Genomic DNA, 24,028 nt, shown 5'->3' on the forward strand with positions numbered 1-24,028 from the left:
TGGATCGTTGTTAACTGTTTAAAACATGATCATTAGGATATTTGAATATTACGTGCTAAATGTGTTCCGTTCTTCCCCACCCTACTATATTGCTCTATCAAATAAAGCATTGCTCTATAAAGATTATATAGCACGCTGGTGAGTTATACAACTGAGTTAAACAACTGACGTGCATTTGGTTTGCTGTTACGTCAAGGTTTATGCATGTTATTCGAACATGTCAAAACTAGAACTTATACTTAAATATAGAGACACATACTTATAGTAAAAATATAAAGTTTGTATATACACAATCGGAGTTACAACTGTAAAGTGAACCAGGACATGAACAACAATAAGACCCGTGTTTCGGTCACCATAAAACTAAACATAAATTTAAACATTGTTTCAAAAATAGGACAACTGTACACTCATTGAAATCTATACACAAACTTCCGGAGCTATAAAGGTCGCATTGGTGGTTCAGCAAACTGCCTGCTGGTTTAAAGGTTGCGTATAGCTTATAATACAGCTAAAAAGAACAACGATGTAATGCAGTTAAGCTGCAATTTATTTGGGTGTTATTTAAGGCAAGAGAGTTTAGTTTTTTAACACATATTTTTAAAGTGTTTATTGTTTGATTTTGCATCGATGTTTATATGTTTGTTATTTTAACATCGCAAACAGAGGTCGTATTTCAGTATTAAAACTGATTTTTGATTAAGACGTGTTAATATAAATAAACCTACTTAAAAATGAGCGGGTACCCCCAGACACTCGTAATCGACAATGGATCTGGTATGTGCAAGGCCGGTTTCGCCGGAGACAACGCACCGCGTGCCGTCTTCCCATCCGTCGTAGGACGACCCCGTCACCAGGTAAGCGCTTTTTAAAAAGTCCCAATGAAAAAGATACGATTGAGTTATAAAACACATCACCCGATAAGCGCCTTATTCGATATGGATAATCTGGGTTTACGCTTTACAATGTATTTAAAGGGCGTTCTAGTCGGTATGGGACAAAAAGATTCCTATGTTGGAGACGAAGCCCAGAGCAAGAGAGGAATCCTCACTCTCTATCGTCCAATTGAGCACGGTATTGTTACCAACTGGGAAAACATGGAAAAGATTTGGCATCACACTTTCCACAACGAACTCCGTGTCGCACCACATGAGCACCCTGTTCTCCTTACTCAGGCCCCACTTAACCCAAAGGTAAAGTGTCACAATACTGCTCATTTGTTTCGAAGCGAATCAAACTTCACCTAAATATGTTTTTTTTACAGGCTAACCAAGAAAGAATGGCCAAAATCATGTTCGAAAGCTTCAACACCCCCGCCATGTACTCCGCTATCCAGGCTGTGCTTTCAATGTACGCTTCTGGTCGTACCACCGGTATCGTTTTCGACAGTGGTGATGGTGTTTCCCACACCGTCCCAATCAATGAGGGTTACGCCCTTCCCCACGCAATTACTCGTGTTGACTTAGCCGGTCGAGATCTTACCGATTACTTGATGAAGATCTTGACCGAGAGAGGTTATTCCTTTACCACCACCGGTTAGTTAGATTCACTACAAACTAAATCGCGGGATCCTATATAACCATTTAACCAGCTTTCATTTACAACAGCCGAGCGTGAAATCGTTCGTGACATCAAGGAAAAACTTTGCTATGTTGCTCTGGACTACGATCAAGAATTGCAAACTGTTGCCAGCGGCAGCTCACTCGACAAGAGCTACAAACTTCCTGACGGACAGGTTTTCCAAAAAATATATAGTAGGGTGGGGGAAGATGGGACACGTTTAGCACATAATATCCAAATATCCTGACCATGTTTTAATAAGTTAACAACGGTCCATAAAAGTCGCGGGGATATAGTTTTATAACTCTATGATTGTTCGTTTTTTACTACTAAATGGGACGAGAAAATATAGTTAAAAAGAGTCCCATCTTTTTCAACCCTACTGTATAGTTCAGAGCTTAATATATGAAATGTCTTGATAGGTTATTACAATTGGCAATGAGCGATTTCGTTGCCCGGAAACATATTTCCAACCCTCCTTTATTGGTATGGAATCTCCTGGTATCCACGAGACTACCTACACCTCCATCATGAAGTGCGATGTTTACATCCGTAACACTATGTACGCTAACACTGTTCTTTCTGGAGGTTCCACCTTGTTTCCTGGTAATATAGATGTAATTATAAACACAGCCGAATGTAAAACATCACTTTTCTTCCAGGGATCGCCGACAGAATGAAAAAGGAAGTCACGGCTCTTGCGCCACCCAATACGGAAGTCCAGATCATTGCCCCACCAGGAAGAAAGTACTCTTCTTGGACTGGAGGATCCATCCTTGCTTCACTCTCCACCTTCCAACAGATGTGGATCAGCAAACAAGAATACGACGAGTACGGCCCATCCATTGTCCACCGCAAATTTTTTTAAGCTTTTATATGGTTATAAGTTTAACATATTAATCAAGACTGTCTAAAAGCATTACATGGTTAAAATAAAGATAGATTTAAAACTTAAATAAACAGATCTCGTAATAAACTATGCGTCGTTCTTTAATCTTTCGATATTATAGCTACGGTTTGAATACGGCATTGTGAAACAGCTTCTGATATCAGAAACTATGTGTCATTAAAAGATTAAAGGATCGTACTTGTGTAGGCTTAAAATAAACCACAACATAATCGGTTCGTTGTATTGTAGCTTTGCTATATTTCTTGTCGTCGTACCAGCTAACGCACCCATACATTTAGGGTCTGGTCAAACAGGCTTAAAAATGATTACAGTCTCTTGCAATATGCAAGTATTTTCTTGGTAAAGATTAAATTTATTCTGACGTTGTCCGGAAATGGCGTTTTCGTAACAATAATTTGGTCAGAATCTAGATTCTAGAACATCGCGAAAAATATATAGTAGGGTGGGGGGAGATGGGACACCTTTCGCACATAATATCACAATATCCTAATCGTGTTTTAAACAATTACCGACGGTTTATGAAAGTCGTGAGGGTATTGTTTTATAATTCTTTGAATGTTATTTGTTTACTACTAAATGGTACGAGAAAATAAAGCTAAAAAGTGTCCCATCTTCCCCCACCCTACTGTATAAAACTTATCGAGAACAGCTAACATAAAAAATATAAAAGATTTAATCTCGCACTGCGTTTTACCAATGTGTGTATTGCGGTGACTTTAACAAATATATATTATGAACGTGTTTAATCATCCGCGTATTGGTAAAGACACCACTGTTTACTAAAGGTATATTGGAGTCAAAAGGTATATGAAACAAGATTGCAAAATAACAGCATTAATCATCTAAATTGCAGATAGGTTTATAGATATACTTAATACCTTCAGTAACGCACTTACATATACCTGTAGAATTCAAGTATAAGCAAAACAGGAGCAGTATATAGCTTAAGTTTATAGAGTGGGGTGGGGAAAGATGGGACACATTTTTTTCTATTTTCTCGTCCCCTTTGGTAGAAAACAAAGAACATGCTAAGAAATGTAAAACCGTATCCTCACGACTCTCATAGACTGTTGTTAATTGTTTACAACAAAATTAAAATACTTGGATATTATGTGCTAAAGATGTCCCATCTTCCCCCACCCTACTATATATATATGAAGAAATGCAACAGTCGTTTATAGAATTGTTAACCATAACTTTCAAGACTGCAGTCAAACATGTAAAGACAGAGATAAATGTTTCAATAAATAGAAGTTTAATTTTATATGACGGCTACTACAGGAAAGCTCACAAAATAACTAGGTTATGCAAATCAGTTATGCTGTACAAAGTTAATATCGGGGGCTTGCGGTGCGAGCGCTCTGGTTTGGTATGTCATGTGACCCGATATATTTTAACACAATACAAATACAATCTGTTTTGTTTAGTTATAATACGCTTGTATTGGTTTTATTCATAATATTTCTTAATTTGGATTACGTCCATTTTGAAAATTTAACATGAACAATGATGTTGCCGCACTCGTAATCGACAATGGATCCGGTATGTGCAAGGCCGGTTTCGCCGGAGACGACGCACCACGTGCCGTCTTCCCATCCATCGTAGGACGACCCCGTCACCAGGTAAACGTCGTTTCAAACACTTTAAACTAAGTGACTACTAAGCTAAACCTGATTGTTACCTTGTACCAGGTCGGATCTAATGTAGCCAAGATTATTATGGGACAAATGGGAGGCTACGTCGGAGACGAAGCCCAGCACAGCTACGTCGGAGACGAAGCTCAAAGCAAGAGAGGTGTCCTAACTCTGAAATACCCAATTGAGCACGGTATCGTCACCAACTGGGACGACATAGAAAAGATCTGGCATCACACTTTCTACAACGAACTCCGTGTTGCACCAGAAGAGCACCCAGTTCTCCTTACTGAGGCCCCACTTAACCCAAAAGTAAGTTTAACCATAGTATACTAAAGTGTATACTATGGTTTAACAGTGTAGTAGACATCCAAGTAGGAGGACTCATTAAACTATGGTGACAGGATAACCGTAAAAAGATGACCCAAATGATGTTCGAAACCTTCAACACCCCCGCCATGTACGTCGCCATCCAAGCTCTGCTTTCATTGTACGGTGCTGGTCGTATCACAGGTGTTGTTTGCGGCAGTGGTGATGGTGTTTCCCACACCGTTCCAATCTACGAAGGTTATATTGTTCCTGACACCATTTCTCGCATTGACATTGCTGGGAGAGATATTACTAATCACATGATGCAGACCTTGAGAGGAAGACGTTTTCTACTTGGTAACGCATTTTACTTAAGAATAGTCGAAATCGTGGATTGCTATCTTAACCATAACTTTTATTACAGCCGAGAGTGAAATTGTTCGCGAATTAAAAGAAAAAATTTGCTACGTTGCTCTTGATTTTGAACAAGAAATGCAGAAGGTTACAAACAGTCACTCACTTGAAAAATGGCACGAGCTTCCTGACGGACAGGTGCGTTTCATTTATAAGTTTGTAAAAGCCTACATTTTTTGCTTAAATGTTTTATTATATTTTTAGGTGATCAATGTTAAAAGCGAGAGATTCTGCTCTCCAGAAACTCTCTTCCGACCAGATCTTATTGATATGAATTCATCTGGAATCCACGAAAGTGCCAATAACTCCATCATGAAGTGTGATGTTGACATCCGTAAGAACTTGTACGCCAACGTTGTTCTTTCTGGTGGTTCCACTATGTTCCCTGGTAAGATTCTTTTTTTTAGCCAATCTCGCAAATGCTAGATTTAGCCTGACATTTTTACAGGTTTTGCTAAGAGATTGAAAAAGGAAATCACTGCTCTTGCACCACCAAACACAAATAGTAAGATCATTGCCCCAGCAGAGAGAAAATACTCCGTCTGGATTGGAGGATCCATCCTTGCTTCACTCTCCACCTTCCAACAGATGTGGATCAGCAAACAAGAATACGACGAGTCCGGCCCATCCATTGTACACCGGAAATGCTTCTAAATACCTGTAACTTGAATATTATAATCAAGAGTGTTGAAAAAATAACATTGGAAACTCTAAAAGATAGTTAAGCACTCCAAAATGTAAATAAACTATACGTCGTTCTTATATTACTCACTACACTACGGTTTGCATACACAACTAAATATGCTGACTGTAGCGACCTTTCTTTCTAAAAATTGACAAAGATTGTCTATATGGCCAGAAACTGGTGGTGTACAACGCCTATCGACAGTAGCATATGGATGTGTTTACTAAGGCGACATCACGTCTTGCAAAACCATGCGCAAGCGAGGAAGCGTTTTCAAACCACAAAATTAAAAAAGTATATAGTACTGTGGGAGAAGATGGGACACCTTTATCACATAATATCCAGATATCCTGATCGTGTTTTAAACAATTAACAACAGTCTAGGGGAGTCGTGAGGATACGGTTTTATAGTTCTTTGAATGTCCTTTGTTTACTACCAAATGGGACGAGAAAATAGAATGAAAAGGTGTCCCATCTTCCCATACCCTACTGTATTTTTCGTGTTTGAAACGCGTAGTAATTGTGAGTATTTCCAGATCTAAGATTATAAATGTAGGGAAACATAACAAGATTTGTTAACAATATTTACGAGATTAAATGTATTCCGTTAGAAAAACTTTAATTTGTTTTGTGTTTTTTTATGGGTACCTGTTACAAGTTTTAAATTTATTGAAAGAATTGAGCATTACTTTGTAACGTTACTTTAGATTGCTCGGTTACAATTGTCCCGCAATTGTTGGGTTAAACTATGTAAATCGTATTTGTTGTATATGTATAAAAATCGTGTTGAGACACTTGCTTTCAACAAATCACATAAGTAATTTGTTGCGTTAATTAAATTTAAAAGTGGCACAGCAGTGACATAAAAAGTGACACATTGGGTGGTAACTGATTATGTTTTTCTAGTAATAAAGTTACGTGTTCCAAGACGCATAGACGATGCTATATTAACTAGAAATAAATCATCGGTTGTAAAATAAGAATAAAAATACGTAATATCCGGGTATAGTATTATACGTCATTTAATTGCTGTCTTTGTGCCCAGAAAAAATCTATATAGTACAGCTTTGTAAACAACCTATATAGCTTTCGCTAAGAAATAAATAGTTAAACGCTAGTCTGGTAATCTAGTATATTCCTAAATCTTTAGTTTGATTTTCTGCTAATACGATTTCAACATGGTTGATGCTGAAGGTGCGGCTCTCGTATTCGACAATGGATCCGATACGTTAAAAGCTGGTTTCGCATCCGACGAGGCACCCCGTACCTTCTTCCCAACCATCGTAGGCCGTCCTCGACAACGTGTAAGTATTTTAAATATTGTGTAACTAATTTTGCGAAAACGCCCGCAGTTACAGGTTGTCGTTATAATCTGCAGGGTATTTTTGCGGAAAATAAAGAACTGTTTGTTGGAGATGAAGCTCAGAATCATAGACGGGTCCTTAACATTAAGCATCCAATTGAACGTGGTATCATCACCCACTGGGACGACATGGAAAAGATCTGGCATCACACTTTCTACAACGAGCTTAGCGTAGACCCAGAAAAGCACCCAGTTCTTCTCACTGAATCAGCACTTAACCCTGAAGTAAATCCTACAACAAACTGTGGTAACCCAAACAGTAATGCAACACATTATTATAACAGAGTAACCGAGAAACAATGGTTTCGTACATGTTCGAAAAATTCAACACCCCCGCTATGTACGTCGCCGTCCAGTCCATGCTTTCATTGACTGCATCAGGTCGTAGCACTGGTACCATCGTGGAAAGTGGACACGGTACTTCACTTGCAGTTCCAATCTACGAAGGCCGTGTCGTTAAATCAGCTGTTCTTTCGTTGGACGTGGCGGGAAGAAATATTACCAGTTACTTAAGAAAACTCTTGCTGGAAAAAGGTTATTCCTTTAATAACATCAAGGGTAAATATAGGTTAGCCAAAAAATTACAGCGTAACTAAACATTTATCTTTAAAACAGCACCCCGTGTAACCCTCCGTGACATCAAGGAAAAATTGTGTAATGTTGCTCTTGACTTCGACCAAGAATTGGATGCCAACACGGTTGAGCAAAGTTACGAGCTTCCTGACGGAGAGGTAAATTTCTAACTTATAATATAGTATATAGGTTGGGGTAAGATGGGACACTTTTAGCACATAATATCTAAATATCCTGATCGTGTTTTATACAATTAACAGCGGTCCATGAAAGCCGTGAGAATACAATTTTATAATTCTTTAAATTTTCTTTGTTCACTGCCTAATGGGATAAGAAAATGAATAAAATGTGCCCCTTCTCTCCCACCCTACTATATGTGTTTGTTAACGCCACTATGGATGCAGATCATCAATGTAGGAAAGGAGGGTTTCAGGAGCACAGAGTTACTCTTTCAACCATCCATGATTGGTATGCAATCTGATGGAATTCACCAAATGACAAATAACTCAATCTTGAAGTGCGATGCTGAAACACAGCAAAAGTATATGTACGGCAATATCGTTCTTGCTGGAGGATCTTCCATGTTTACCGGTATATTCTAAACTTTAAAAAATGTGCCTTTTATAATTCAATAGGTTTATAATATGTAAACCCAAAACCAAATTTTGATTTGATTTTTTGTCAGGTTTTGCTGAGAGAATGTACAAGGAAATCACTGCTCTTGCACCATCAACCTGTAAGGTGAAGATCATTGCCCCACCAGAGAGGAAATACTCCGCGTGGATTGGAGGATCCATCCTTGCTTCACTCTCCACCTTTAGAGATACATGTATCAGCAAACAAGAGTACGAAGAGTTCGGTACCTCCATTGTCCAACGAAAATGCCTTGTTTAAAAAGGCAATAACATTATTAGCTTGATCCTGCATGCTTTTACTCAGTGTATACTGTTTCGTCATTCGTCTTATAATTAATACTCGGATAACTCATACTTGAGAATGTATATCAATACATCATTATATACACTGCAAAGATGTAACTGTTGTGGAAACAGGCCTGGTAAAATCGCTTTTCATCGCTGTAAGCATATGAACTATAAAGAGGAAGTCTAGCCCAAAAATGCCATTATGCAAAAATAGAAGCACTTTGGAAACAGAAACACTTTGGCAAATGCTCTATATGATGTATATAACTGTTTGATGACTAAAAAACACATTTTAGAGTAAAGTTAATGAAGCATGTCCCATCTTCCTCCACCCTATACTTAAGAATAACGTTACTTCAACGACTGTTTAAGATCAACAATATTTTTGTGTGTCTTGTGTTCAGATTACTTAAAACCGCAACTACCAACGACTAATGATAACCAGTAAAACGTATGTATGTAAAACGAGAATTGACGGGAAATATATAATTTCTTATAACGAGAACCGGCGTAGAGCGGTTAATTAAGAAATATTGTGAAACGAACAGTTTGTTAGCGCAGTCTTATATGAAACACCAGTGTTGGTAAGAAGCAATTTCTGGTGCAAATAGCGGGCTTATTGTTTGCGTATCTAGTCTTGTTAACGATACCTATATGAACTTTATATAAAATATACTGTTCAGAATAACTAAAAGTTAAATAGTAAAAAAAGTTTTTTTTGGGTGTATTAAAAGTAACAATTTTCTAAACGTTTTTCGGTCTCGGTAAGCAGTTTCGTGTAGAACGCGAAATGGGTTTAATCTTCGTATTTTCAGATACTTAGTTTAAACAAAAACTTTAAAAAAATCATAAATAAATTAATATGGACGAGGATGTTGCCGCACTCGTAGTCGACAATGGATCCGGTATGTGCAAGGCCGGTTTCGCCGGAGACGACGCACCACGTGCCGTCTTCCCATCCATTGTAGGACGACCCCGTCACCAGGTAAGAATCCTTTCATTTCGAAAAAAATGATGCACGGTTAGGAACTTTTACCAAATACGGTTAATGATATTGGTTAACAGGGCGTCATGGTCGGTATGGGACAAAAAGACAGCTACGTCGGAGACGAAGCTCAGAGCAAGAGAGGTATCCTTTCTCTTAGATACCCAATTGAGCACGGCATTGTTACCAATTGGGACGACATGGAAAAGATCTGGCATCACACTTTCTACAACGAACTCCGTGTCGCACCAGAAGAGCACCCTATTCTTCTCACTGAGGCCCCACTTAACCCAAAAGTAAGTTTCTATTTTAGGTGCTGGGTATTAAATTGTTACCTGACGATTTACTAATTTTGCGCACAGGCTAACCGTGAAAAGATGACCCAAATCATGTTCGAAACTTTCAACACCCCTGCCATGTACGTCGCCATTCAGGCTGTGCTTTCATTGTACGCTTCTGGTCGTACCACCGGTATCGTGTTCGACAGTGGTGATGGTGTTTCCCACACCGTCCCAATCTACGAGGGTTACGCCCTTCCCCATGCCATCCTTCGTCTCGATTTGGCCGGACGAGATCTTACCGATTTCTTAATGAAGATCTTGACCGAGAGAGGTTATGCCTTCACCACCACTGGTAAGCCAGAGTAGGCTACATATAGCTTCAAATCGGCTGACCCCAACTGAACGATTATCGTTACTCAACAGCCGAGCGTGAAATCGTTCGTGATATGAAGGAAAAACTTTGCTATGTTGCTCTTGACTTCGAGCAAGAAATGCAAACCGCTGCCAGCAGCAGCTCACTTGAGAAGAGCTACGAACTTCCTGACGGACAGGTGGGCTAAACTAACACTTTCTAGATTTTACTGTTTAATAGGAGCAAATATTTAGTCATAAAGCTTTATATAAAGGTCATTACCATTGGAAACGAACGATTCCGTTGCCCAGAGGCCCTCTTCCAACCATCCTTCCTTGGTATGGAATCTGTTGGTATCCACGAGACCACCTACAATTCCATCATGAAGTGCGATGTTGACATCCGTAAGGACTTGTACGCCAACACCGTTCTGTCTGGAGGTTCCACTATGTTCCCTGGTAAGCATCGCGAGTTTTTGGCGACGTAAATCGTTTGTGAATTTGGTCTGACGTTATGTTTTTCTTTAGGAATCGCCGACAGAATGCAAAAGGAAATCACTGCTCTTGCACCACCAACCATGAAGATTAAGATCATTGCCCCACCAGAGAGGAAATACTCCGTCTGGATTGGAGGATCCATCCTTGCTTCACTCTCCACCTTCCAACAGATGTGGATCAGCAAACAAGAATACGACGAGTCCGGCCCATCCATTGTCCACCGAAAGTGTTTTTAAAGTGCTCCAATAAACATTTATGTCATACCATTATTTCCTTTGTGCATTTTAGTTTAATATATTCAAATGAATTTATACTCAGATACAAAGACACAAATAAAACATTATCAGCTTTTACTACTAACTTACTCATGGGCAAATAGTAGAAAAATATTGTATATCTTTCGAAACCATTATTTCTATTAATAAAACTCCTTCAATCTTCATATCTTGCCCCACTTTGTAATTTTTCAGGTAACCTATTTATTACTAAACTTTAAAAGGTGTGTTTTTAAATTAATAATTTATACCTCCGGGGTTATTCAAACATAATATACCGATATAATACCACAATACTATATGGAAAATATATTTGAAATTCAGTCTCAGGCACTTGGGGAGAATTTAAGGAAATTGGCTTAGCAAAATACAGTGGAGCAATACAAATTGAGAAAAGAATAAACTATATATAATATAAATTATGATAAATATTTGGATTTTGTAAGTTAAGAAGCATTTATTGTGGGCTACAATATTTATCAATTAATGTTCTCTGCCCATTATTGTTTTACGTGAACTAAATGTGAAAAATTCCCAATAAAGTTCGAACAATACCTATATGTCCTTTATGTAATAAAATATTGTAGGTAACTTCTAAAAAAAAACTATAGAAGTGGGGCAAACAAAGAATGTTTAAACGTAATTTACGAGGCATACAATATTATTGTCTCATTTTACCCTGTGTGTTTTAAAATTGGTAAAATTACACCTGTTTTGCCAATTGTTATAAAACTTTTTTTGTGTTTTAATGTTTTTTTTTCGATGTTTGTCATTCAATAAAGTTATGATAGTACAAATTCATGATATCATCCATAAATCGTAATCTTATTTGAATTTATAAAATATGGTACAGTAGGTGCTGGGGTGTCCCATCTTACCCCACCTTGCTATACACCTCTGCTGCAGCATATGTTATAATTACCCCTTTCGGACAATAAAATAATTTTATCACAATCTGATTATTTTATATGGGCCGTATGAATAATTAAGCAATCAATGAGACAAAAATATACAGAATACAAAACTAGAAACTTCTTGAGACTACGGGTTTATAATTCCTTAAATATTTTTATTTACCACCAAATATGACCAGTAAATAGAATGGAAAGGTGTCCCATCTTTTCCCACCCTAATATATATTTCTGCAGAGCCGCAGTAACAGCGTGTTTAAAGCGGAAATCCACCAAACAGGCCCAAAACCACAATAAAACGGTGGTAATAACAAACAGTAAAACATCGGTATGTAAAATGAGTGTTGACAGGAAACGTTATATTTGTTGACAAGATTCGCTGCACAGCAATTAATTAAAGGATGTTGCGAAACAAACGGCTTATTAGAGCAGTCGTAGAAGCAACACCCGCATTCATAGCTAGAAATTTGCCGGCGTATATATATATATATGTCGTATTTATGCTAGTCTCGTATGCTAAAACATCAGAAGAATATTGTTATACAGTTTGTGTGCGAAGCCATTGAGACTGGTAAAATTTCTGATGGTTTTAATTTAATGTGTAACTTTGAGTGTAACAAAAAATAGAATTCAAAACATTGTATTCCGTAAAGCGTAAGACTTTAAAACAGAACGCGCGCCAGACGTTAAACAAAAGTATTTATCAGAATAAGCTTTAAAGCGAGTTATATAACCGTTTTTTTTTTTACTTATAGTGAATTATTTGGATAATTTATTTTGAGTCGAATAGCATTTGAAAACTTAGCATGGACGAAGATGTTGCCGCACTCGTAGTTGACAATGGATCCGGTATGTGCAAGGCCGGTTTCGCCGGAGACGACGCACCACGTGCCGTCTTCCCATCCATCGTAGGACAACCCCGTCACCAGGTAAGCATTTAAAAAAAATATGGTGGAACATACGGTTAAGTTAGAACACATTTGTAGGGTGTCATGGTCGGTATGGGACAAAAAGATACCTATGTTGGAGACGAAGCCCAGAGCAAGAGAGGTATCCTTACTCTGAAATACCCAATTGAGCACGGTATCGTCACCAACTGGGACCAAATGGAAAAAATCTGGCATCACACTTTCTACAACGAACTCCGTGTCGCACCAGAAGAGCACCCAGTTCTTCTTACTGAGGCCCCACTTAACCCAAAAGTAAGTAATAATTTAGCATACAAAGATAATCCACACTGGTTTTTAATTTTTTATAAACCAACGATATTACATTTTGTTAACAGGCTAACCGTGAAAAGATGACCCAAATCATGTTCGAAAGCTTCAACACCCCCGCTATGTACGTCGGCATCCAGGCCGTGCTTTCATTGTACGCTTCTGGTCGTACCACCGGTATCGTTTTGGACAGCGGAGACGGTGTTTCCCACACCGTCCCAATCTATGAGGGTTACGCCCTTCCCCATGCAATTATTCGTCTTGACTTGGCCGGACGAGATCTTACCGATTACTTGATGAAGATCTTGACCGAGAGAGGTTATTCCTTCACCACCACTGGTATGTCAGATTAGCTTTTAACTTATTAATGCTAAAACCTATGAGCGGAACTATCACGATTATTTTTACTCAACAGCCGAGCGAGAAATCGTTCGTGACATGAAGGAAAAACTTACTTATGTTGCTCTTGACTTCGAGCAAGAAATGCAAACCGCTGCCAGCAGCAGCTCACTTGAAAAGAGTTACGAACTTCCTGACGGACAGGTGCCTGCTGGTTACAAATATTTACATTAATTTTTTTTTCTATCGGCTAATAAGTTATTGTTTAATTGATTTTTTCGTATAAAGGTAATTACAATCGGAAACGAACGATTCCGTTGCCCGGAAACGCTTTTCCAACCCGCCTTTATTGGTATGGAATCTGCTGGTATCCACGAGACCACCTACAACTCCATCATGAAGTGCGATGTTGACATCCGTAAGGACTTGTACGCCAACACCGTTCTCTCTGGAGGTTCCACTATGTTCCCTGGTACGTATATTTAAAAGCGACAAATGTGAATTGGATTTATTGGAACGTTTCCCTTTATTTTAGGAATCGCCGACAGAATGCAAAAGGAAATTTCTGCTCTTGCACCACCAACCATGAAGATTAAGATCATTGCCCCACCAGAGAGGAAATACTCCGTCTGGATTGGAGGATCCATCCTTGCTTCACTCTCCACCTTCCAACAGATGTGGATCAGCAAACAAGAATACGACGAGTCCGGCCCATCCATTGTCCACCGAAAGTGTTTTTAAACACCCTCTTTATACTTTTCTGTTAGCCGTTTTAATTGCATTTGAATATATTATACTTATATATATATATATAATTTATACCTGGTTATTACAAACTCCCATAAATATACACAGATCAGTGTACGGTTCACTTTGCCGTCACAGTATATACAATAGACGTATTATAAATAATGAAGCGTTGCAACACAAAATAAACTGGAACAGGAAATGAAACATCCTGTTTTGAAAAGTGTTGTGTGTATTTAAAACCATTTTAATTACAGTCGTATTTGTCATAGTGTAGAAATATATGACCAATTTATAATAATTTGAAAAAGCCTAGAGTCAAGAAGTGCATTTTCACAATGTCTGCATATAGGCATTCTCGGAATTTGCTTTGTTAGTTTAAAATACGGCAAAATACAGTGGCAATTGGGCAGTTCACACTTATCCAAAATTGAATCAGAAAATACATATCGACTTGTGCAGCATTTACAAACATATAGTGGGGTGGGAGAAGACGGGACACCTTTAGTTGATAATATCCACATATCCTATGTTTTTAATAATCAACAACGGTATGGAAGTTGTGAAAATACGGTTTCATAATTCTTTGAATGTGCTTTGTTTATTATCGAATTGGACAAGAAATTATAATAAAAAGCTGTCCCACCTTTCCTGATCCTACTTAGTAGGGTGGGGGAAGGTGAGACATATTTAGCACATAATATCCAAATCTTCTTATAGTGTTTTAAACAATTAACAACGGTCTATGAAAGTCGTTAGAATTTGGTTTTATAATTCTTTGATGGTTCTTTATTTACTACCATACGATACGAGAATATAGAATAAAAAATGTGCAATCTTTCCCCATCCTACTATATAGCAATCCTTCAAAAGTTTGCTCTAATAAAAATAGATTTGCAATCTGACTGTTCCCATTTGATCCAATATTGTTTTTCTTCATTATTTCCAATCCACATTAACAGTTTAATTATCACATGAATTTGCGATGAACAATCGAAGGGCCTGTTTCTTCATATTCTTGTTTTTGAACACAGGTTTTTGGGAAAGAGCTCAGTGACGCCATAATTGAACCTCCAACCCAAACACAATACTTTCTATCCGGTGGAGCTACTATTTTTACATGTATACCAGCGGGTGCAAGTGCAGTCATTTCTTTCTCCAGCCTTTCTGGTAATCCTGAAATGGTAGAGAATTATAAAGTGATTCGGGTTATTGTTTGTCTATTTACAGTAATATTTTTATGGATAGTTATTCTCAATGTTAAAGTAAAAACTCCTGTAAAAAGAATTTTTAGTAGTATATATACTAGGGTTTGGAAATATAGGGCACCTTTTAATTTAATTTTTTTGTCCTATTTGGAATAATCAAAGAACATTCATAGAATTATAAAACCGTATCTTATTAACTTCAATAGACCGTTCTTAGTTGTTTAAAACACGACCAGGATATTTGGATAATATGTGCTAAAGGTGTCCCGTTTCTCCCACCCTATTATATAAATTTACCCGGAAACAAAGTTGATCCTCCCGAGAGAACAAGATTTGAATAAAAATCACGACGGGTATCAACAGGGCATTTCAAGATTGAATTGTGTAATAATTTCTGTATCCCGGGGCAATCCAGTCCGAACATACTAGGTAGGAACAAGCCCTCTGGGCTGAGATACCTCTCGTTTTGTGCAAATATCTCCTGAACAAAACATTTTTAATTCATTCAGGTATATATAAGGTAAATTGAGCATTCCGTACTCGTCCATCTGGGAGAATGTAACTTTTCTTTGTTTGGTCGTTATAGGTGGCAGATTCATGCTCGATATCCTGGCTTACATAACACACACTTTCTTTCATGTTTCGGATGGTCAATCGCTCTGCTACTCTTCAATAAAGCTTTTTATCATTAACAAGCTGGTATTTTAACATGCAGAAACACAACTTACCTGCATTGAGAAAAGTATACCCACGCTGGTTCAGGCTTTTCATTAAATTATCAGTGATATCACTGCCCGCCATTTCCAGCCTTTGAATGCCTTTTTTAAGAACAAAACCTTCATAAACTGGTATAGTGTAAGTGAGGCCGTCTCCACTGTACAGCGCGATTCCGGTCGTAATATCTACTGCGTAAAGAGACAACATTGCCTCCAATGTAATGTGTATTCCAGGGACGTTAAAGCTTTCGAACATGATCTCAGTCATCTTTTCCCTGTTCACCTGTCGACATATATTAGTCTTGACGGTATTTACTCAAAAAGCTAAAAAACAATTTTTATACCATAGGATTCGACGGTGCATCTGTAATCAGCACGTGGTGACGCTCTGGCTCTACTCTTAGCTCATTGTAAAATACGTGATGCCAAACTTTTTCCATTTCAGTCCAATTTGTGACGATACCCCGTTGAATTGGACAGTTAAAATGATAAGATGTACCCTGCTTGCCAATTGCTTCTTGCCCCACGTAAGCATGTAGATGACCCATGCCAACCATTACCCCCTGTATAAGTCATGTACCGTGTTAATCATTGTATAATAGGTTGGAAATGCTGGGAAACCTTTTCATTCTATTTTTCGTCCCATTTAATAATAAACAAAGATCTTACAAAGAATTATAAAACCGTATGCTTACGACCCCCATAGACCGTTGTTAATTGTTTAAACCCGATTAGAATATTTACATATGCTAAAGGTGCCCCATTCCCCCCGCACTATTATATAAGGGAAGGTAATAAAGCGAGGTATTTTACAGAATATGGAAGTTAGGCAACAGTTGGCCTATTAGGCTACCACATTAGTAATGGTAGTACAATATATGATTCGTAGCAGATTCGTTAAAACAACATTGACAGTAGTAATACTTCACATATGCGCAATTAAACAGTTATATAGCAAGGTGGTGGAGATGGGACACCTATTTATTCCATTTTCTGGTTCCATTTAGTAGTAAACAAAAAAGCATTTAAAGAAAAAGAATTATGAAAACCGACTCCCATAGACCGCTGTTAATTGTTTAAACCACGAAACAACGATTAGGGTATTTGGGTATTAAGTGCTAAAGGTGTCCCGTCTTTCCCTACCCTACTATATATACTATTTAGCGAAATGGTCGTGACTTACTGTATGTCCTGGTTGGCCTACTAAACACGGAACTTCACACCGCAATTTATCATCGCCCGCAAAACCAGCTTTGCAAGTAATCGAACCATTGTCTATAACTATCGGTGATTCGAATTCCTCCATCACTGTACTGTACAATCAAGTGAATTGCTGTACTCGGGAAATAGGAAATCCCAATATACTCTTAACACATTAAGTCAGATTATTAACCTCTGATATTAATTTTATAACATTGCTACCTTAAAGAATTCTGCTCTTAGCTGCTAGTTAAACATACTTTTCCTAAAATTGGTAAACAATTTAGTCATATTTACATTCCAAACAGCTACTATTATACGTCTGCACTACTCTGAGTGTAATATGTCAATAGTACCATAGCGGGGCGACGCAAAGTATCAGTAACCATACGCTTCAATCGGTTTGTTTAAGGTGTCTTCTGACACGGTCGAGACCGTATACTGTTATTCAGTCAAGCGAAACCACAGCAGGTTAATATATTTTCGGAATATTGCTGTGTTGTCCAATTAGTTTGATCTACGGTTTATCGAAACAGTTGCGTTGTATAAGAATGATTCACGCCTATAATCATTCTTGAATGCGTATTGACATTCAGGATGCAGGATATGACCTCTTATTTTAATGTTTCACATGAAATATAAATTAATATGCTGTATGGTAAAGCACTGCTCTGAAAAAAAAACACTGCATCAGTTTTAACGTAGTACTAAAGTGTCACTCTGGTATACTATAGTTTCAAGGTGCGACAACAAAAAATAGCACGTCTCATAAAACAAATGGCAACTTTAATTTAATAATTAAATCACGAATTCGACTTGCAAGTATCTGTAGGTATAAACCACCAAGCAAATGTGGCTGGATATTTTAACGTTTCTAAACTGCTTATTAGGCCAACTTAGAAATGGTGCAGTCAGCAGGGAAAGTTTAAAGCGACCTAGCGTGGGCCTACTCGGCAATAATGTGAACCTAATGACGCTGAGTAAGTTTGTTTACCAATATGAGTCAACCAGCGAAAACACGGTGCGCCTTTTGCTATTCGATTCGTGATACCGCCGTTGTAGATACGCTGCTATGCTGTTACCGGATTATTTAGAATTCAGCTTAAGTTTGTACAGTATTGGAGCGGTTTGTGTGGTAGTGTTTTTGTACAAGTCTCGAAAGTTAATTGGTAGATTTTTGAAAGAAAGGCGCATACGCAAAGAGCTCACGAAGGAAATTGATGGCCCGCAGCCACATTGGTTGTTTGGTCACCTAAATCTGGTAACTGTTATATAAGAACACTGATGTATGAGGCTGTGCTGTGTAGGCTATATACCTACACAATGTTAGCATAAACAATTTTACATTTGTAAAATAAAATCGTAAATTGTATTACTACATTTGTATGCCTACTTGGTCGCGTTTTACCCAATGCTCTGTCGTTTAATTCTGTTTGCAGTGGTATGCGACGAATTCGCATTTCCTAATAATATTGACTCAAATGACTTAAGTTGTTGTTGTAGCAGGAGGAATAAACTAAAAACTTTGTGATATTTGTCGCAGGTTCAACCAAATGAAGAAACTATCCTCAAAACATGCGAACAGACACAAAAATACCCGAAACTTGGAATGGTGTGGTTTGGTCCAGCATTAGCGTACTTGATGGTATTTCATCCGCATGTAGTGCGACCTGTACTGAACGTTGAACGTATGTTTGCACGTAACTGTAACCTAACACTATTCCCTAGTATAATATAATAGGACCATAACAAACAAGTAGAATGGAAGTCGTGTAAATACACATAGTCTATACTCAATGTATTTTATATTGAGTATAGGGCAGTAAGCAATGGAATATGAATTGGAAGAAAACTAGTGTCCTAATAAAGGAGAACAAAGCATCGCCCTATGTGCCTATACCTTTTTCTAAAGTAATCATTTTAAAATCATAACAATTCTAATGCTTTAACGACTGTTGTTTTCCCGCCGCGCGGGGATAAAGTAAGTTACATTCATCATTTAATGAGACGATTATTATCCATTTTATAGACCCGAAGGACAACTTGGCGTACAGATTCATCAAACCATGGATTGGCGACGGATTGCTGGTTAGCCACGGCAGTAAGTGGCGAAGAAACCGCCATCTACTTACTAAAGCTTTTCATTTCGACATATTAAAACAGTTCAGTATTTCCCAACACTATTAGCTGCATGCAATGCGCAGTATAGTTAATAACGTATACACAGGTACACTAAAGTTTTCGATGCATGCTGCAAAACAATGTTAGAAAAGTGGTCGCGGAAATGTGACGGTTCTACGGTAGAAGTGTTTAGGCCAGTTAGTCTGATGACCCTGGACAGTATGCTGCAGTGTGCAATATCGTGTGAAACAGAATGCCAACAAGAAGGGTAAATAATTAACCTTTACGATATACTATACACGTACGGTAAACACGTAAGTGAAACATAGTAGGGTGGGGAAAGATGGGACACATTTTTATTCTATTTTCTCATTCCATTTGGTAGTAAACAAATAACATTCAACGAATTTAAGCCGTATATCGTCACAACTCCCACGGACCGTTGTTAATTGTTTAAAACAAGATTAGGATATTTGGATAATATGTGCTAACAGTGTCCCATTTTACCCCATAGCACTATTCTGTACACATATATGGTAAACACCTTAGTAAAATATAATTCTACAACAGGAACAGCAACGCTTATACAGACGCGGTATTCACCCTAACCACAACTGCTATGAAACGAATTTTCAATCCATTTTGTCACGTTGACTGGATTTTTGCCATGACAAAAAGTGGGCGGCAGTTTAAAGCGGCGGCCAAACTTATTCACGAATTTGATGAAAAGGTATATGATTATTGACGGTATAAGTACTTGACAGAATTCAAATTTATCTTGCCTGATCGCGACTGGTATTATACAGCATGAGTGATACACAACTCGTAACTTGTTGGTAATAAACCTGCTATGTAAATTTTGCAAATGAGCAATCATTGGGTTAAACATTTGTGTGTAAATGTCACGTAAATCTACTTGCCATTTATACGTGCTTAAAAACACCACACGTTGCCACATTAGCTGTCCCATGCAGATAGCACCTTCTTTATGCTTTTTTTAAATACCTACAGTAAAGGGTAGGGTGGAATGGGACATGTTTTCATTCTGTTAGTAGGGCGGGGTGAGTTTTCATTATCTAAGTAGGATGGGGTGGAATAGGACATGTTTTCATTCTGTTAGTAGGGCGGGGTGAGTTTTCATTATCTAAGTAGGATGGGGTGGAATGGGACATGTTTTCATTCTCTTTTCTCGTTCAATTTGTTAGTAAACAGAAATTCTTTACAGCTGACTTCATAAAAGAACGTTGTTATTTGTTAAAAACACAATCGGGAATAGTGGGGTGTATAGGTGCTAATTGTATCCTATATCCTATATCACAGTATTGTTTTGCATCAGGTACAGCCATTATATCTACTCAACCCACAATCGATACTATAGGTAATTCGGGAACGCCGTCAGGAAAACAAAAAGATTTTAGGTAGAAGTGACGACGAAGATCTCACGCAAGAAGATTTGGAAAAGATTACTTCTTGGCGAAAATCAGATGGAAGATACTTGGACTTTCTGGATATGTTGATTTTGACAAGGGTGGGTATAGTACGGTGGGGTAAGTTAGGACACGGGGCAAGATGGGAAAGTGTTTATTTTTTTAGATATTTGACAAAGGATGCTTGAGTTTACCATCTTTCCCCACCTTACTATGGGACACCGTTTTTGGCGGGGGGGGGGGACATATTTTTTTATTAATTGACAAAGCGTGCTTAAGTTTTCCATCCCTTCCCCCGCCCTATTATATAATAGGGTGGGGGAAGATGGGACACCTTTAGCACTTAATATACAAATATCCTGATCGTGTTTTAAAGAATTAACAACGGTAAACGAAAGTCGTAAGGATACGGTTTTATAATTATTTAAATGTTCTTCGTTTACCACCAAATGGGACGAGAAAATAGAATGAAAAGGTGTCCCATCTTCCCCCAACCTATTATATACATTTTTGCAGAATAGCATTTAACTTAAAGCTTTGTGTTTGTAGGATGATGATGGGAAAGGTTTAACTGAGCGCGAAATACGGGACGAAGTAGACACTTTTCTGTTTGAAGGTCACGACACTACGGCTAGCGGCATTGCTTGGTCATTATATTGTCTTGCAGCTAATGAGGAATATCAAGAAAAATGTAGGGAAGAAATTGAACAAGTTGTGGGATCAAAAGATGCCTTGGAATGGTGAGATCAGTATTGACAGTTCGTTATTGAAATTCGGAAATAAAGCATGTAAAATTTGTATGTAGGCAAGATCTATCAAAGCTGCCGTTCGTTACGATGTTTATAAAAGAAGTACTTCGACTTTATCCACCGGTGTTTGCAGTTGCGAGAAGAACTGAACAACCGGTTAAATTTCCGCGAGGATTTGGTGGTGATCAATTCAACGTCGGCGATGAACAGGTAATGGATAATGTATAATAGGGTGGGGGGAGATGGAACTCCTTTTCATTCCATTTTTCCGCCCCATTTGGTTGTAAACAAAGCACATTTAAAAATATATAAAGTCGTATCCTCAAGACTCCTTATAGGCCGTTGTTGATTGTTTAAAACACGATCGGGATATTTGGATATGATGTGCTAAAGGTGTTCCATCTTACCCCACCGTACTTTACACCATCAATATTAGCAGATATGTTTCTAAACAAACATTTACAGCTTCCTAAATCCGACTGCAGCAGAGTGGTGGACGCACCTTTAAACATCGGAATTCCGATCATGACGCTTCATCGTAACGAACAAGTTTGGGAAGACGCGAAGGTATGTGCCAGATCTAAAATCTTCAGACTAGTTCCTAGCTAATGTTTATAGCAGATATCAGCTTTTGTTTAACATTATAAAGAGATAGTACTGTGGAGTAAGGTGGGATGCCGTTGGCACCTAAATCGCTTTTCCTAAACGAATTTTTAACATTTAACAACGTTTTTTCAGAGTCGTGAAAATAACTCTTGTTTACTGCCAAATTGTACATAAAAATAGAGTGAAAACGTGTTCCATCTTACCCGATCATATTCTATACATACTTTTGTCTTTTCAGGTTTTTGACCCGTACAGATTTTCGACCGAAAACTGCGCCAAGCGATCTCCGTACGCTTACCTACCGTTCTCTGCAGGCCCGAGGTATTTCTAAAGATATTTTTCCACTTAAAAAAGGTTCACTCATTATAAGTTTTCTACAGGAACTGTATCGGACAAAATTTCGCCATGGCTGAGCTAAAGACTGTACTGGTACGCACGCTGTTGAAGTACAAATTGTACGTGGACAACCAATGTCCTGATCCGAAAATGTCGCCGATGATTGTCCTTAAATCACTTAATGGAATCCACATCAAGTTAAAGAAGATCTGAAGTTTTTACACCGAAAGTCAAAGCAAAAACATTTTTGCTCTATTTTATGCTGTGCTGTTAAGTAATCAAATGTTTCGCAAAAAAATACTGAATGATTCAACATCGATTTCTTAACTTGAAAGTAAGCATCCATTTATAATGTGTTTTTATAATAGCAACTACCGCCAGTAGAGAGTCATCATACAGATCAACAATGATGTCCTAGATAAATATGTAGAGCTAAATTGGACTTTAATGGTAACCCTGAAACGCCATCCAAAATCAACTTGCGTTTTTTTCACTGAGAAAGAAAATGCAGAAACATTTTGTCAGTCCAACCGAACAGCAGTTACCGCATTATAGAGTGTTTACATTCCTATTTCCCAAGCAGTACAATGTAACACAAAGCATGGATATTTCAGCAACTCCACTCGAAATCCACTGATTCAGCTCTGCAGAATAAAACTAAAGAAATAAGTTGAAAAATACCTATTGAGGGTAAAAAACAATTATAGTGACTGACATACCAAGTTTGTTATCCGTTTAGGTTAATAATGGTGTTGTTTAACGTATCCTCAAGTTCGGATAGATTTTGAGTTTCTTCGTGCAATTTTAAACGGGCTTTAGTTAAATCCTGCGATTAAAGAAGGTTATTTTTAAATGTGCACTTAATGAAAATATAGAGAAAAAATGTACACTTAAGAAAAATGCTTGGATTGTCACGGCAAGCACAGCTGCTAATATGATTAATGGTCAATAGAGTTTTATACACCTAATGTTCTAATTCAGTGGGACATGTACAGCAATAGCCATGCGAATTCAAAAAGCAAAAGCTAACATATATACACAAGAAAGCAAACTGATATTTCACAATAAAAACATATAGAACACTCCTTGGCCCTTGGCTTCTTTTATATCAAAAACATACTAAAAACTCTTGTGAATTTTTGTTTGTTTTCATTTCAAAAACATACTGAAATTGATGTAACTTTTTGTTTTGTTTTCCTTTAAAAAACATACAGAAAACTCTTGTTTTTTGATTATTTTTTCGAAAAACACAGAACACTCATGTGTTTTTTTTGTTTTGTTATCAAAAACATACAGAAAAAGAAAATATCAAAAACATACAGAAAACTTTTCGTCTATAAGCACTAATGAAAAAATTTAAAATTTAATAAATCCTCACGGCGGGAAGATTTTGGAAGGAGTCGAGATAAAGACGGAGAGGTTTTAACTTTTCTTGCAGATCCTTGATTTCGTCTCCTCTCTTCACCAACTCCTCATGAGAAATTTCGCTCCGAAAACCAAGGGACTTAAACTCCTGACTCAATCTAAGTAAAATTGGTATATGAATGAATGAATGTAACTTACTTTATCCTCGCGTGGCCGGAAAACGACAGTCGTTATAACACGGGTGTTGATACACCTCGTGCCAGCTTACGAGTTACCATGTATGTTACTTTGTGGGTAATAATTTTTTTGAGATTTTTTTTTATTT

General features: G+C 37.7%; 8 protein-coding genes across 11 annotated transcripts in view; 6 read left to right on the forward strand and 2 right to left on the reverse strand.

Annotated features, from left to right (window-relative positions):
- Positions 1-645: 645 nt before the first annotated feature.
- On the forward strand, positions 646-2,536 carry LOC100183894 (actin, cytoplasmic-like). Its single transcript, XM_002128888.4, has 6 exons — positions 646-857; positions 978-1,193; positions 1,265-1,535; positions 1,608-1,735; positions 1,983-2,166; positions 2,223-2,536. The coding sequence occupies exons 1-6, from the start codon at positions 735-737 to the stop codon at positions 2,426-2,428; spliced, it is 1,128 nt and encodes a 375-aa protein (XP_002128924.1). The 5' UTR covers positions 646-734; the 3' UTR covers positions 2,429-2,536.
- Positions 2,537-3,381: 845 nt separating this feature from the next.
- Positions 3,382-14,198, forward strand: LOC100178468 (actin, non-muscle 6.2-like). Of its 2 annotated transcripts, XM_026838395.1 has the most exons (8): positions 6,349-6,358; positions 8,550-8,552; positions 12,478-12,601; positions 12,659-12,874; positions 12,958-13,228; positions 13,305-13,432; positions 13,517-13,700; positions 13,764-14,198. In XM_026838395.1, the coding sequence occupies exons 3-8, from the start codon at positions 12,479-12,481 to the stop codon at positions 13,967-13,969; spliced, it is 1,128 nt and encodes a 375-aa protein (XP_026694196.1). In that variant the 5' UTR covers positions 6,349-6,358; positions 8,550-8,552; position 12,478; the 3' UTR covers positions 13,970-14,198. The 2 variants fall into 2 exon arrangements, with proteins under 2 accessions (XP_002128671.1, XP_026694196.1); XM_002128635.4 differs by lacking the exons at positions 6,349-6,358; positions 8,550-8,552 and adding an exon at positions 3,382-3,385.
- On the forward strand, positions 4,174-5,485 carry LOC100176060 (actin, clone 302-like). The gene is made up of 5 exons (XM_026838398.1): positions 4,174-4,416; positions 4,509-4,770; positions 4,838-4,965; positions 5,032-5,215; positions 5,276-5,485. Exons 1-5 carry the CDS (start codon positions 4,189-4,191, stop codon positions 5,479-5,481), a joined length of 1,008 nt encoding a protein of 335 aa, XP_026694199.1. The 5' UTR covers positions 4,174-4,188; the 3' UTR covers positions 5,482-5,485.
- On the forward strand, positions 6,567-8,478 carry LOC100186265 (actin-3). Its single transcript, XM_002129028.3, has 6 exons — positions 6,567-6,816; positions 6,891-7,100; positions 7,160-7,433; positions 7,491-7,606; positions 7,853-8,039; positions 8,134-8,478. Exons 1-6 carry the CDS (start codon positions 6,691-6,693, stop codon positions 8,340-8,342), a joined length of 1,122 nt encoding a protein of 373 aa, XP_002129064.1. The 5' UTR covers positions 6,567-6,690; the 3' UTR covers positions 8,343-8,478.
- Positions 9,148-10,839, forward strand: LOC100180835 (actin, cytoplasmic-like). The gene is made up of 6 exons (XM_002128571.2): positions 9,148-9,356; positions 9,437-9,652; positions 9,719-9,989; positions 10,061-10,188; positions 10,264-10,447; positions 10,517-10,839. Exons 1-6 carry the CDS (start codon positions 9,234-9,236, stop codon positions 10,720-10,722), a joined length of 1,128 nt encoding a protein of 375 aa, XP_002128607.1. The 5' UTR covers positions 9,148-9,233; the 3' UTR covers positions 10,723-10,839.
- A 359-nt stretch (positions 14,199-14,557) lies between the features above and the next one.
- Positions 14,558-17,486, reverse strand: LOC100181524 (actin-3). The gene is made up of 6 exons (XM_018815478.2): positions 17,083-17,486; positions 16,244-16,462; positions 15,912-16,182; positions 15,724-15,845; positions 15,481-15,664; positions 14,558-15,151 (listed from the first exon to the last, which is right to left on the reverse strand). Exons 1-6 carry the CDS (start codon positions 17,203-17,205, stop codon positions 14,946-14,948), a joined length of 1,125 nt encoding a protein of 374 aa, XP_018671023.1. The 5' UTR covers positions 17,206-17,486; the 3' UTR covers positions 14,558-14,945.
- Positions 17,487-18,084: 598 nt separating this feature from the next.
- Positions 18,085-22,651, forward strand: LOC100179192 (cytochrome P450 4F22). Its single transcript, XM_002129657.5, has 11 exons — positions 18,085-18,360; positions 18,643-18,787; positions 19,129-19,261; positions 19,327-19,488; positions 19,791-19,950; positions 20,599-20,748; positions 21,197-21,387; positions 21,453-21,606; positions 21,862-21,963; positions 22,241-22,323; positions 22,383-22,651. The coding sequence occupies exons 1-11, from the start codon at positions 18,172-18,174 to the stop codon at positions 22,549-22,551; spliced, it is 1,638 nt and encodes a 545-aa protein (XP_002129693.1). The 5' UTR covers positions 18,085-18,171; the 3' UTR covers positions 22,552-22,651.
- Positions 22,590-24,028, reverse strand: part of LOC100184735 (AUGMIN subunit 1) — a 4,652-nt gene continuing 3,213 nt past the window's right edge. The window contains exons 5-7 of one of the 3 annotated variants that reach the window (XM_009863039.3): positions 23,717-23,861; positions 23,058-23,164; positions 22,590-22,982 (exon numbers count right to left, since the gene is read on the reverse strand). In XM_009863039.3, the coding sequence (XP_009861341.1) occupies positions 23,066-23,164; positions 23,717-23,861 (244 nt within the window). In that variant the 3' untranslated portion in view covers positions 22,590-22,982; positions 23,058-23,065. Of the gene's footprint in view, positions 22,996-23,057; positions 23,165-23,716; positions 23,862-24,028 lie in introns of all 3 variants that reach the window. The other 2 variants (XM_009863037.3, XM_009863036.3) reach the window with 2 other exon arrangements.

This window comes from Ciona intestinalis, unplaced genomic scaffold (genome assembly GCF_000224145.3).
Source record: "Ciona intestinalis unplaced genomic scaffold, KH HT000076.2, whole genome shotgun sequence".
Classification (NCBI taxonomy): Eukaryota; Metazoa; Chordata; class Ascidiacea; order Phlebobranchia; family Cionidae; genus Ciona; species Ciona intestinalis.

Coding starts and splice junctions, on each gene's coding strand:
- LOC100178468 (XM_002128635.4), top strand. CDS start 12,479: ATGGACGAAGATGTTGCCGCACTCGTAGTTGACAATGGATCCGGTATG. Junction 12,602..12,658: donor TAGGACAACCCCGTCACCAG/GTAAGCATTTAA, acceptor ACACATTTGTAG/GGTGTCATGGTCGGTATGGG. Junction 13,433..13,516: donor ACGAACTTCCTGACGGACAG/GTGCCTGCTGGT, acceptor TTTCGTATAAAG/GTAATTACAATCGGAAACGA.
- LOC100183894 (XM_002128888.4), top strand. CDS start 735: ATGAGCGGGTACCCCCAGACACTCGTAATCGACAATGGATCTGGTATG. Junction 1,194..1,264: donor AGGCCCCACTTAACCCAAAG/GTAAAGTGTCAC, acceptor TTTTTTTTACAG/GCTAACCAAGAAAGAATGGC. Junction 1,736..1,982: donor ACAAACTTCCTGACGGACAG/GTTTTCCAAAAA, acceptor ATGTCTTGATAG/GTTATTACAATTGGCAATGA.
- LOC100176060 (XM_026838398.1), top strand. CDS start 4,189: ATGGGACAAATGGGAGGCTACGTCGGAGACGAAGCCCAGCACAGCTAC. Junction 4,966..5,031: donor ACGAGCTTCCTGACGGACAG/GTGCGTTTCATT, acceptor TTATATTTTTAG/GTGATCAATGTTAAAAGCGA. Junction 5,216..5,275: donor TGGTTCCACTATGTTCCCTG/GTAAGATTCTTT, acceptor ACATTTTTACAG/GTTTTGCTAAGAGATTGAAA.
- LOC100180835 (XM_002128571.2), top strand. CDS start 9,234: ATGGACGAGGATGTTGCCGCACTCGTAGTCGACAATGGATCCGGTATG. Junction 9,357..9,436: donor TAGGACGACCCCGTCACCAG/GTAAGAATCCTT, acceptor ATTGGTTAACAG/GGCGTCATGGTCGGTATGGG. Junction 9,990..10,060: donor TTATGCCTTCACCACCACTG/GTAAGCCAGAGT, acceptor GTTACTCAACAG/CCGAGCGTGAAATCGTTCGT.
- LOC100181524 (XM_018815478.2), bottom strand. CDS start 17,205: ATGGAGGAATTCGAATCACCGATAGTTATAGACAATGGTTCGATTACT. Junction 16,463..17,082: donor TAGGCCAACCAGGACATACA/GTAAGTCACGAC, acceptor TGACTTATACAG/GGGGTAATGGTTGGCATGGG. Junction 15,846..15,911: donor GTATACTTTTCTCAATGCAG/GTAAGTTGTGTT, acceptor ATTGAAGAGTAG/CAGAGCGATTGACCATCCGA.
- LOC100179192 (XM_002129657.5), top strand. CDS start 18,172: ATGCTGTTACCGGATTATTTAGAATTCAGCTTAAGTTTGTACAGTATT. Junction 21,388..21,452: donor TCAAAAGATGCCTTGGAATG/GTGAGATCAGTA, acceptor ATTTGTATGTAG/GCAAGATCTATCAAAGCTGC. Junction 21,607..21,861: donor TCAACGTCGGCGATGAACAG/GTAATGGATAAT, acceptor AAACATTTACAG/CTTCCTAAATCCGACTGCAG.
- LOC100186265 (XM_002129028.3), top strand. CDS start 6,691: ATGGTTGATGCTGAAGGTGCGGCTCTCGTATTCGACAATGGATCCGAT. Junction 6,817..6,890: donor TAGGCCGTCCTCGACAACGT/GTAAGTATTTTA, acceptor TATAATCTGCAG/GGTATTTTTGCGGAAAATAA. Junction 8,040..8,133: donor AGGATCTTCCATGTTTACCG/GTATATTCTAAA, acceptor ATTTTTTGTCAG/GTTTTGCTGAGAGAATGTAC.